Below are 12,686 nucleotides of genomic sequence, written 5' to 3'. Positions count from 1 at the left end.
TTTTGAACTATCCGGACCCGTCGTTTCGGCCCGCTTCGCTTCATGAAAAATAAAATTCAATCCCGCACGAGATATGTTGTAATCAGTACCAATGCAGGAAAATGAGATATGGAATGAGAAAACTTTCCCTCAAATTATAGCTTTTTATGCTCTCCTTGATATGATGAACCATATGAAACTTGTTTTGGAGACGAAAAATTGATTGAAAATGGTTGAGGTTTTGGAGAGGATTTGTGTTTTGTTTGGAAGAAACTGAATGGAATAGTGAAAGAGGGAAAAAAGTATATGAAGGGTTTTTTCAAATATGAATATCCGAAAAAACACCTGATATTTTAAATCCGTTTAAATGGAAAAAAGGTGGTTTCGAATATACATCTCCGAAATAGTTGATATGGGTTATTTCGAATATGTATATTTGAAATCAGTGAAAATGTGATACAGATGCCTTCGGATATGCATATCTGAATGATATTTTGAGAATATTAGGGGTGTTTTCCACCCTATAAAAGTGCATAAAGAAATTGCCATCCAGGATTATCTTCGAAAGGGGTGTTAGCTCTCAAGGATGCCATTCAAATAACTATCAACATGCAACTAGACCGGATTATCTTCGAAAGTGATTCCCTTCGAGTGATTCAAACTTTACGCAATAAAGTTGTTGGTAGGTCGGAATTCTACTCTAGTTTAAAAGTCATCCAATCTATGCTTTGTAACTTTCACAACTTTGAAGTCAAGTTTGTAAAACGTCAAACGAATATGGTTGCTCATTCCTTAGCAAAAGCGGTCCATTCTTAAGTTAGACGTAGTGTTATTCATAATGTTCTTCCTTATATCGAACAATGAAAGAAGTTAGTTTTATTTTGATAAAAAAAAAGAAAAAAAAGAAATTGCCATCAATAATCCTACAAAATACATCAATTTTTTAAGAGTTTAAAGATAGTGCACTGTCAGTGTAAATCAATTTTACACATACAACCAATTAAAATGTTTTAATTTGTCATGTAATTACAATTTTTTAAAATTAAAAATGGGCTTTATTCGGATGCATGTCTCTCATTGGTTGACAGTGTAAAAATACTTTACACTTTCAGTGCATTTCCTTTTTTTCCATTTTTTAATCAAATTTTATTTGTGTTTGAGATAGGAACCGAAGGAGACCGAAACAAAAAGCATCAATTTTCATTTGGCAAACCTAAACACCAAAACACTAATTTCAGAAAACTACTCTGCTCGTCTTCTTCGTCAGCTTACTCTTCTCACTGGTTTGTTTTTAAAACTCCAATTTCTATCCCTAATTTTCTTAATCGAAGCTTTGATCCTTCAATCTCATCCATTTAATTTCAAATCAAACAATTTATTCAGATTTCGTGTGAATGGTTTTTATGGCGAAACCCATCGATTTTGTTTAATTGACCCATTTTTGCGTTAGATTCAATCATCAATGTTTTCAACGGAATTTAATTTGATTTGTCACTGCAGAGTGAAACAATTGAAGGGGAAAAACGGTGGTGATGGCAGGTAACTCGCAAGATTCATCACCTCAGTCTTTCTGGGAAGGCTACAAAGAGTTTTGGGGCGAGAGGTTTTCGTTTATGAGCAATTATTCCAACTTCATCAAGCGTGATAAACCACTCACCTCATGGTCTGACTCTGATGTTGAAGAATTCATCGCTTCTGATCCTCTTCATGGACCTGTGGTAACGATTCTTTAACTTTTTTTTTTTATCTCCATTTCTGATTTTTCATGTCATTTTGTGCGATTTGTTGATTTCCTTTAATGCATTTGGTTTTCACTGATTGTTGCTTTATATCATGAAGTTCTACATAGCTTATGCTTTGTATAGCTTTTATGTCGGCGTGGATGTGTTGGATGGTTATTTGGATGTTCTAGGGTATGTAGTTATTATTTTTGTTTGTTGGCATGTGTTTTATATGGTTTGATTGGAGAAGGATTCTCTCATGCATGCTTGGTTAGCTCTGTAGCACCGACACACCGACCCATCTGAAAAAAGGTGTCTCTGTGTCGGCGTCCAAAACCGACACCGACACTTATAATTATGTTTATTTTATTCGTGTTTTCAAATTATTACATGTGTTGACGTATGAGTGTCAATGTCGTATTTCCGGTGTCCGTGCTTCCTAGTTGGTTAGTCTAAGATTTAGAGTATATGCGGGTTAGGTACTTTGCTAGACTCTCATGCGTTTAATATCATGCTTCCGGAATAGTGTTTGCAACTTTGCAAATGTTGAATTACTGTAAAATTAGAGAAACCAAGTTTCCTTCTATATCAAAATTATTTTGGATTACATGATGACGGGTTGTTTTTTTGACAATATCTTTTCTTTCATGAATTCTAACATAAGGAAATTTTGGGACTTCAAAAAGGTTAAATGTAGAAGACATTGTTTCTACCTTGTATTGCCTAGTGATACAACATTCCTTTCATGTTTGCACCATACCTTTTAATTTTGGGTTATTTTGTGTATCTATTATGTTGTTCAATTGGAAGACACTCTCTCTGAAGTGTGCTTGGTTAGTTATAATTTGGAATTTTTGCACATGGTGTATTGCTTCTTTAACTGTTTCTTGATGTTGGATTTGTTAATGTCGGTTATAATTTGATTTAGTAAGCTTTTGGAAATAAAAAGAGATTTGGTACTTCCTCTATCAAAATATATTTTGTTCATGAAGACTATTATTTGACAGTATCACTTATGAAGAGTACATCTTCAAAATGACTCATTTGCTCGCAAATTAAGAAGTAGAGACTGCTTGTCCTTTACTTTTATTGGGAAGTCCATAAGAAGGCTGTGTTGAGTTGTCACTACATGTCCTTTTATTGATGAAAACATGCCAAATGTAAACTGTTGAGGCACCTTTGTTTTATTAGAATATATAATGAAAACTGTGATTATAAAAAAAACAACCTTGAAATTTGTCTAATAGTTAGTGATACCAATGATAGCACAAAAGCATTGTAGTTTAAGATACATGTTTACCCTCTGCACTTTTAGTTGGAAGTTTTGGCATTTAATTTAAATTCTTCTATCCTGCTTCATTCATTCTCCATGTTGCTGCATTTTGATTAGTTTGGTTACTCTAGACTGCACAAGCCGCACAATATCAAGAGATGAAAACCACTATTTCTTTTTTGCTTATGGTAGATGTGGTGTCTAAAATGTTTGTAAATCTCTATTATATAGATCAAATTCCTTTTGGAAGCTCTCCTGCTACCCTAGACTGTTGGAACAGACATCACACTCATGTAAAATGACGTGCTATTGTGATGCAAACCAGATTTCAGTTCTGCCATGCAGTAATTTTATTAGACCTTCAGAATTACTAGGAACAATTTCAATTCTGCCATGCAGTTATTTTATTAGCCGTTACTGTTTTATCTTTCTGTCAGTTACATTTTATTAATTAGTTAATTAATGTGTGTAAGTTCTATAGGCTGTTATGCTCAATAAATAGGAAGATAGCAAAGCATGGTGGGTTATCTGGGAATTAGTGAGTGGTTATTGGGAGAGACCCAACTCTCGAACATTTGGAAAGGGAGAGATCCAAGACTCTCGAATTCTTGGAAGGAACCAAATTGGTCCCTGTCATTCTGTTTGTGTTATTTCTGTTTTGTACCGAAAAATATCCGAAATTGTCCCAATTTTATTTTGTAAAAGAATCAGTTTCTATCAACTTCCTAACCACACCGGAGTGTAAACCTGAGACTGCAACTCTGCTGTGTCATGCATTCTGGACAGTGCATCAGCAATTTTGTTCTCCAACCCGGGTTTGTAAACTATGTCAAAATGGTAACCTTAGCTTTGCGGCCTAATTTTGCTGATCCATGGTCGTAATCCTTTTTGCAGTCACTGTTTTAAGCTCTTTTGATGGATGCTAACTGTAAATTTCCGTCCCCATTAATACGGTCTCCAATGTTGTATTGCCAATGCTACTGCAATCTCCAACGTTGTATTGCCAATGCTACTGCCATCAATTCTTTCTCGAATGCAGATTTGGTTAGATTGCGATCGCTTAAAGCCTTATTGTAAAAAGCAATAGGCTAGCCTTGCTGCAAAAGAATGGCACCCGACCCATTACCCGGAGCATCACTTTTGATTACAAACTCTTTAGTAAAATCAGGAAGAGCTAGTGCCGGGGCTGTTGTCACCTCTTTCTTAAGAATCTCAGAGGCTTCTTTCTCCTTATTTCCCCGTTTAAAAGCCTCCTTTTTCGTTAGTTCTGTTAAAGGTTTGGCAAACTTTTCACAATCTCTAATGAATTTTTGTTAGTACTCATTATGTTCCTTCCAATTCCAAGATCTTTTGTAAACCAATATATCATCAAAAAAAGAATACAAGTACGAACTTACGTAGTGTTGGTTTGAAGATCTCATTCACAAGGGCTTGGAAGTAGAAGGTGCATTCATTATTTCGAATAGCATCACCAAGAACTCATAGTGCCCTTCATGAGTTCAAAATGCCGTTTTGTGGACGTCCTCACTACGCATTTGGACTTGGTGATATCCCGATGTGAGGTCGATTTTAGAGAAGAACCGAATAACTCTCTAACGGCTCTTCTATCACCACTACAAAATTTGAAGATATGATTTTCTTAATCCTGTTGTGTTGCCTCTTTGAAAAATATAGATATCTTGAGCATTGTTTTTTTATATTTTTAATATATGTGGTATCCAACCAGTCAGATCGACTAATCCTCATAGAGGGCTTTCACCCCGCGTAGCCTTTGAGCATTGTTGATCTTTTGTTTTTACTTCACATATAAAATTAACTGTTATCTTAAGTGCTGCTTGGGTAACATCCTTTTCCCATTTCAGCTGAAAACTGCTAGAGAAGCAGTGCAATATGGCCTCACAGGAAGTGCTTTGGGAGCATTATTCACTGCAGGTTTTGCGTGGAAATATTCGAGGAGTTTACATGGTAATCTGTTACTCTTCATACTATTGAAACCTTTTACTATTGCCTAAACGTGACTATCATAGGCAAGCATAAATGTTTTTGACTCTTCATAGTTAATAATATTTTCTACTCGAAGTTTAATGTTGGTTCGTTTCTCTCCATAGTAATATTTTCTATAGGAAAATATTTCATATACTCTTTTTGATGTTTTACTATTTTTCTTATAAATGTTATGTTTTACTATTGAACAGGTGCTGGTCTGTCCTTACTAGCTGGAGGTATATTTGGATGGACATTTGGGCATGAAATCGCAAATCATTCACTTCAACTTTACAAGGTGGACACATTAGCTTCTGAGGCTAAGTTTCTGGAGTGGTGGAAAAGGAAGACTGAAGGGTATTGAAGTTGCTGGTATCTGGAAGCTAATGCTGCATTTGTTATCGTTTTTGAAAAATTAATAATGTTTTTGCCGTTGCCAGTGCAATTTTAATAGCTGAATAAATACTTTGTTGTGACATAAGTCAAAATTTATAACTAATCATGCTGCTTGCAAATCAAACTGTGACTTCCATCTAAAAATAATTTTGGAACCAATATAAAGTTCGTTCTGCTGTTACTGATGGACCTTATGTGAAGAGCCACTTGCATTTGGGAAAATGTGTTGATTTTGATTTTTTTAATGTTGTTCTGTTTTTATGAAAATAATAATGTAAATGAAAGTTTGAGAGGTACTCGGCACAAGAATTCTAATGACAATGACAGAAAACATACATTAATGAACATCGGAAAATTTAAAGGGTGGTGTTCACTGCGCCCATTAGTGGATTTTCAAAAATATTATTTCGCATCAATTGTATATTGAAATTCATATGCCTCAATTATACAATATACACCTGTCAATGTGTATATATTAGATACTAAAAATGAGATAATCAGACTCAAATCGATCTCAAATAAGGCTTAACCCCTTGATATTGGATATTGTGAAAAAAGAGGTAATCGGACTCAAATCAGTTAGGCGATCCCAAACAAGACTTAACCCCTTGATATTGGATATTATGAAAAAAGAGGTAATCGGACTCAAATCAGTTAGGCGATCCCAAACAAGACTTAACCCTGCTTAACCCCTTGATATTGAATATTATGAAAAGAGGTAATCAGACTCAAATTAGTTAGGCGATCCCAAATAAAACTTAACCCCTTGATATTGGATATTGTGAAAAATGAGGTAATCTGACTCTTGCACGCGTCTTGCACGCAGTATCAGATACCCCACCCCTCATAATAATTGGGTAATTTTAATACAAGTGGTCTCTAAAACCCCGAATCAATAGTGATTAAAAATGATAACAATGAACTTATTTCCACTATGCATTGACTACAGAAGACTAATCAAGTCAATTAAAAATGACGACTTTCCATTATGATGTATTGATCAGATGTTCAAATTGTCGACTCATATTTATATGTATTTTTTTTTAAAATTGTTCAAACAGTTGACTCACATTTACATGTACTTTTTTAATTTTAAATTAAATTAATTCTATAATTATTTTTGAGAAATTTAAATTCTATCAAACACAAAAAATATTTTTCCTAAATATTAATGTAATAAAATTTAGGAATATTAAGATTATCGTTCCAAAAATAATAGAATATTTGTAGCTAAGTGACCAAATTGCTTGGTGCAAATTTGTATCAAATAGGGAGCAAATAATTTTGTTGTGTTTTCATTAAAAGTAAAAATAATTATATAGGTAAAAATCAAATTTACAAAATCAGAAATTTGTAGGATATTCTATTTGCGATCCTGCAAGTGTGGTGGAACCTTTGTAGTAGGAGAGAACATCGTTCATCCACAAAAGTCAATGCTGCCAAAAGAAAATCACATTTGACATAACAGGAGAAGAGGAGGTAACATTTGTGATTTTCTGCAAAATTGGTTTTGGTTTCAATGGACAACATTCTAGGCCTTATCAGAATTCGTATCAAAAGAGGCACTAATCTCATAGCTCGTGATTCTCGTACCAGTGACCCTTATGTTGTTGTCACCATGGCTCAACAGGTTTACAATCTTGCTCTTTCTTTTACTTCAAGATTCATCTATTTTGGTTTCTAATTTCATTTGTTGCAGACACTGAAAACTGCTGTTGTGAAAGATAACTGTCACCCCGAATGGAACGAAGAATTGACACTTTATATTCAAGATGAAGATCTTAAAACAAACACACCAATACAACTTGTGAGCACTCACTCAAACTCTCTAATATTATGTAATCAATAATGTTTTAATTGTGTTTGCGATGATTTTTTCTGTCAGACCGTTTGCGACAAGGACACGTTCAGTGTGGACGATAAAATGGGCGAAGCGGACATAGACATAAAGCCGTATCTTCAGTGTGTGAAGATGGGGCTGACCGATCTCCCGGAAGGACATGTTGTCAAGATGGTTCAACCAGATAGGACTAACTGTTTAGCCGAAGAGAGTAGATGCATATGGAGAAACGGAAAACTCGTCCAAGAAATGAGTTTACGGTTGAAAAATGTTAAGTCTGGTGAAATATTCGTCGAAATTGAATGGATGGATGTTACAGATTCCAAAGGCTTATCCGAGTTTGAGTTATAGGTGTTCTTGTCTTACTACTTGTATTATGATGTTATAACTTATAATGCTATGTATTGTCATAATCAATAAAATGAGTTTATATATAATGACAAAATTGCTATAAGTTTTTTGTCATGTTTTAGATACAGAACTTATATGCAAAAGAATATACCAGGTACTCATTTTGCGATAAAAATATCACATGAAACTAATGAGAAAATAATTGAGATATAGACAAAGAAACAAGAAAAATCTTGGAGATATTTATTTTTGTTCCTGGGATATTGGATTTGTGAGGTTACGGTTTAATGTTTCTGCACTCACCTTATCTCTTAAAACTTGGTTTTTATTCAAATAAGAGCGGCAAACAAAGTAAACAATGGCTGCTTCTACTTCTCCTACACCAAACTTGTTGATATCTTTGCACAGAAATGCTAAGAAAACGAACTATCATTCTTTATCTTTGCACAACAAACTTTGTTTCTCGTCTTTTGTGAAATTCAATAAATCTGTAATAAGTTTGAGATCTTGTGGAGCAGCTAAGTATGATGGAGTGGTGGTGGATGAAGAATTGGACAAAATTAGGAGGCTTCAGAATGGTTCGGATGTTAGAGGAGTTGCGTTGGAAGGTGAGAAAGGAAGAACGGTTGACCTTACTCCGCCTGCTGTGGAGGCGATAGCAGAGAGTTTTGGCGAGTGGGTTGTCAGAGGATTAGAGAAGGAAAAAGGATATCTGGTAGAGAATGTGAGCGTGTCTCTTGGACGCGACCCGCGAGTTACTGGGTCGAAATTGAGCGTTGCAGTGTTTGCAGGTCTTACTCGCGGTGGTTGTATGGTGTTCGACATGGGACTAGCTACCACGCCTGCTTGTTTTATGAGCACTTTGTTGCCTCCATTCGAGTACGACGCTTCCATAATGGTTGGTTACATAATGCTTTATACTATTATACATAAGCACTAATTTTATAAGCGTTTAATTAAGTTGTTTATATCTGACAGATGACAGCGTCTCATTTGCCTTACACGCGTAATGGTCTGAAGTTTTTTACAAAGAGAGGGGGGCTGACTTCACTGGAAGTAGAAGAAATCTGTGACAACGCTGCTCGTAAATACGCAAACAGAATGGCCAAAGTTTCTTCTCTGCTTAAAGTTCTTCCAATAAAAGTTGATTTCATGAGTGCTTATTCAGAGCATCTAAGAGAAATCATCAAGGAGAGAATAAGTCATCCATTGCATTATGAAACTCCACTCAAGGGATTCCAGGTTTGAGTAATACATTGACATAGTTATCGTTAGATTGTTACACATTCTTCGCTTTCGTGTTTTCTAACTCGCAATTTTCTTAACTTTATTCGCTATACTAAGTTGTTATTAGCAGCTGCAACATTCATGACTGATGTTTAAAAGTTCGAATCCAAATCAGATAATAGTGAATGCTGGAAACGGCTCGGGAGGATTCTTCACATGGGATGTCTTAGACAAACTCGGTGCAGATACATTTGGATCTCTGCATCTTAAACCTGATGGCATGTTTCCGAATCATATTCCCAACCCCGAGGACAAAATTGCCATGGCAATGACAAGATCGGCCGTGTTAGAAAACTCGGCCGATCTTGGAATAGTCTTTGATACCGATGTTGACAGAAGCGGCGTAGTTGATAACGAAGGGAACGCAATAAACGGGGACAGGCTCATTGCTCTCATGTCTGCCATTGTACTAAAAGAAAATCCAGGATCAACCATAGTGACCGATGCTCGTACGAGTATGTCGCTCACTAAGTTTATAACCGATAGAGGTGGCCACCATTGCTTGTATCGCGTTGGTTACAGAAATGTCATCGACAAAGGAGTTCATCTTAATAAAGATGGAATTGAAACACATCTTATGATTGAAACATCCGGTCACGGTGCTTTGAAAGAAAACCATTTCCTCGATGACGGTTAGTTAGTTAGTTAGTTATAATTCATGTTCATGTATCTTTTTGTATGTTGAATGTTTTATAGATCATTGTATTGATATTGTTTCTGTGTTTATATAATCAAGGGGCTTACATGGTGGTGAAAATTATAATTGAAATGGTGAGAATGAAGCTTGGTGGATCAGATGAAGGGATTGGTAGTCTTATAAAAGATCTTGAAGAGCCTTGTGAATCAATAGAATTAAGGATAAATATCATTTCTGAACCTCGAGACGCTAAAGCAAAAGGTCTCGAGGCGATCGAAACATTTCGAAACTACATCGAGGAAGGAATGCTTAAAGGATGGGAGCTTGATTCATGTGGTGATTGTTGGGTGAGTGAAGGGTGCCTTGTTGATACAAATGACACTCCAGCTCACATTGATGCTCAAATGTACAGGTGAATAGCAAGCTACTTAGCAAAATTCTAGAAGTTCAAAAAATTTGATTTTATATTTCTCTGTTTGTTAATTAAAACCTATGAAGCGCACACACTAGCACGGGTCACGACACCAACACTCACACTGGTAATAATTTGAAAAATAAATAAATTGAACGTAATAACAAGTGTTGGTCCTCAGACGCGCATTTTTTTAGAGGTGTCGGTGTTATAGAGATTAAAACTGACTTTATTATGGCAAATTAAGGGCAAGAGTATCAAATGATGAACTTGGACAACATGGTTGGATACACATGAGACAAAGTATTCACAATCCAAACATTGCTGTGAACATGCAATCATCTGTCCAAGGAGGGTGTTTGTCTATGGCAAGAGCTTTAAGAGATGAGTATGTCACATTGCTTCCCCTCTTATTTACTATTCTAAAAGCATTTATAAGAACCATGATGTGGTTAATTAGCTGATTTATTCTTTTGTTCAATATCTTTGCAGTTTTCTGAAAGCAAGTGGAGTTGATACATTTCTAGACATTGCTCAAATTGATAAGTTTGTTGAAAATGGCTCATTAGCCTGATTTACATTATGCAAGGTTAGAACATTAGAATCAGAATGAGTGATTCTCATTATCAGCTTATGTAAGAAAGAAATAAGAGAAAAATGATTATGTTAACTATTATTTCTTTCTCTATATGAACGTGTATACATACAACAAACATTCTTCTGGTACAAATAGATTGATGCAACAGTGACCTTAAATCTTAATTTGACTGGACCTTGCATGAAATACTGGTCTCGGCTAAAGCTTAACACTTCAATTGTGCATAGTAGGGGTGGACACCAGTTCGGATTCGGGTCCAAATCCCTCAACCGGACCAACCCACGGGTGAGATTGAAAGACCTAACTTTCAACCGGTTCAGTTTTCATTCTTTTTCATGTTCAAAATGAATCAACTCAATTTTATTAATCAATTAATTTCGAGTTTGACCAATAATTTGGTTGGTTCGACATTGAAGCCCATATACAAAGTAAACTAAATTTTTTTGGTTTACTTTTCCCACTCCTAAGGATGTTTCCCCGCCATCGTGAAAACTCACAACTGTCCATAACGCTCGCAGATGCATCTTCAGACGCATATTTTTATACACATCAACGCTTTCGTGAGTGAACCATCCCATTTTGTTTAAAATTAGTTCGGAAATACATCTTTGGAATTTGAAAATGCACTCCCATAAAAAGCACTTATAAAAATTAAATAAAAGATACTAATACATATTGATACTCCATACAAAATCTCGTAATCTTCCCTTCCTTTTTCCAATCCATTGATATATTAAAAAGGGATGGTTCTATTCATGATCTCTATCCTATCAATTTCTTCAATGGTGCTTTTGGAGTTTCAATTTCTATAAACTTATCATTTGAATCAAAACTCTTTGTTGGTGTGTTAAGATGAAAATGCAATTCTTTGACAATAAGTTATGGGTGCAATATCCTCTCTTAGATGTTTTTAGTGATGTCAAAACTAAGAATATGTAGTATTTGTATATTGGATCTTATCTTACTATGTCTAGGTTGCATTTTCATCTTAAGAACAAGTCAAAAACATTTGGTCAAGTCAAAAATATGATTTTTTTATGAAAAATTATGTTTGGAGTCGACTCTCTCTAAAAAAAAATTGAAACAAAACTTTTTGCCAAGTATGAGTCGACACGTACACCTAAGGAGTCGACACACATCACGAATGGGTCGACTGTTGGGTGCAAGTATGAGTGATTAAAGTCCCACATTGCCTATGAATGGGTGGAATGTTGGATATATAAAAGAGATGACCCATTTACCTAAAACCTTAAGGTTTTGGGTTGAGATGTGGTGTCTCCCTCTCTTGTTATCCTGGAGCATTGGTCCCGTTGGTGCTCTCGACTCTTTCAGACTCCCCAAGTGGTATAAGAGCCGTGGTTCGGCTTGGTGGGGGAGTGGGAGCTGGATCCGGTGTAGGATCCTGTTATAGGATGTGGGAGACTCACACTTGTGGTGGAGAATGTTGGATACAAGTGCGAGTGATTAAAGTTCCACATTGTCTATGAATGGGTGAGATGTTGGATATATAAGAGAGATGACCCATTTACCTAACACCTTAAGGTTTTGGGTTGAGATGTGGTGTCTCCCTCTCTTGTTATCCTGGAGCATTGGTCTCGTTGGTGCTCTCGACTCTTACGAACTCCCTAACATCGACTCCCTCGAGCTGTGAGTCGACTCCCTCTGTAGCAATTTTTTCAAGTTTATGTCCACTTGGAGTCAACTCCTAGGTTGCTTGGATCGACTCCCTAACTCATAGGGATCAATTCCCTATTCAAATGATTACTAACACCTACTGATGCATTTTTCCTCAAATCTTTTATGGCTTCTTGGAGTCGATTCCAACTCGAATGGATCGACTCTCTTGACTTAAAATTGTCCAATTTTATAAATTTGCTTGTCCAATTGTTGCTGTTATTGCTTTATAACACCACACACACACACACACACACACACACACACACACACACACACACACACACACACACACACACACACATATATATATATATATATATATATATATAAACATTCATGCATCATTTCAAAGCGATTGAAACCAAAAATATACAAAGAATTGTTCATCATCTTCATCCTCTCTCATTGCATACATACAACAACTAGACCATACCCGACCTTGTGCAGAAGCAACAGGCTCTACACCACAGGGTCCCAAATTTTGGAGGCCCCAAAATTTTAAAAAGTTCGTTTTTTTTACTTTAATATTAAT

The 12,686-nt window shown here is 35.8% G+C and overlaps 3 protein-coding genes across 3 annotated transcripts; all 3 read left to right on the top strand.

The window, feature by feature from the left end:
- Positions 1-1,112: 1,112 nt before the first annotated feature.
- Positions 1,113-5,533, top strand: LOC131635714 (succinate dehydrogenase subunit 6, mitochondrial-like). Its single transcript, XM_058906358.1, has 4 exons — positions 1,113-1,262; positions 1,480-1,697; positions 4,836-4,938; positions 5,169-5,533. Exons 2-4 carry the CDS (start codon positions 1,512-1,514, stop codon positions 5,318-5,320), a joined length of 441 nt encoding a protein of 146 aa, XP_058762341.1. The 5' UTR covers positions 1,113-1,262; positions 1,480-1,511; the 3' UTR covers positions 5,321-5,533.
- Positions 5,534-6,664: 1,131 nt separating this feature from the next.
- LOC131635717 (protein C2-DOMAIN ABA-RELATED 7-like) lies at positions 6,665-7,706 on the top strand. Its single transcript, XM_058906362.1, has 3 exons — positions 6,665-6,982; positions 7,052-7,159; positions 7,238-7,706. The coding sequence occupies exons 1-3, from the start codon at positions 6,872-6,874 to the stop codon at positions 7,541-7,543; spliced, it is 525 nt and encodes a 174-aa protein (XP_058762345.1). The 5' UTR covers positions 6,665-6,871; the 3' UTR covers positions 7,544-7,706.
- Positions 7,707-7,822: 116 nt separating this feature from the next.
- LOC131635716 (uncharacterized) lies at positions 7,823-10,641 on the top strand. The gene is made up of 6 exons (XM_058906360.1): positions 7,823-8,441; positions 8,522-8,785; positions 8,946-9,462; positions 9,567-9,879; positions 10,127-10,267; positions 10,372-10,641. The coding sequence occupies exons 1-6, from the start codon at positions 7,902-7,904 to the stop codon at positions 10,451-10,453; spliced, it is 1,857 nt and encodes a 618-aa protein (XP_058762343.1). The 5' UTR covers positions 7,823-7,901; the 3' UTR covers positions 10,454-10,641.
- The last annotated feature ends 2,045 nt before the right edge of the window (positions 10,642-12,686 follow it).

This window comes from Vicia villosa, unplaced genomic scaffold (genome assembly GCF_029867415.1).
Source record: "Vicia villosa cultivar HV-30 ecotype Madison, WI unplaced genomic scaffold, Vvil1.0 ctg.001535F_1_1, whole genome shotgun sequence".
Taxonomy (NCBI): domain Eukaryota; kingdom Viridiplantae; phylum Streptophyta; class Magnoliopsida; order Fabales; family Fabaceae; genus Vicia; species Vicia villosa.
Note: the sequence above shows the minus strand (reverse complement) of the source record. Positions and strands in the feature narration are given on the sequence as shown.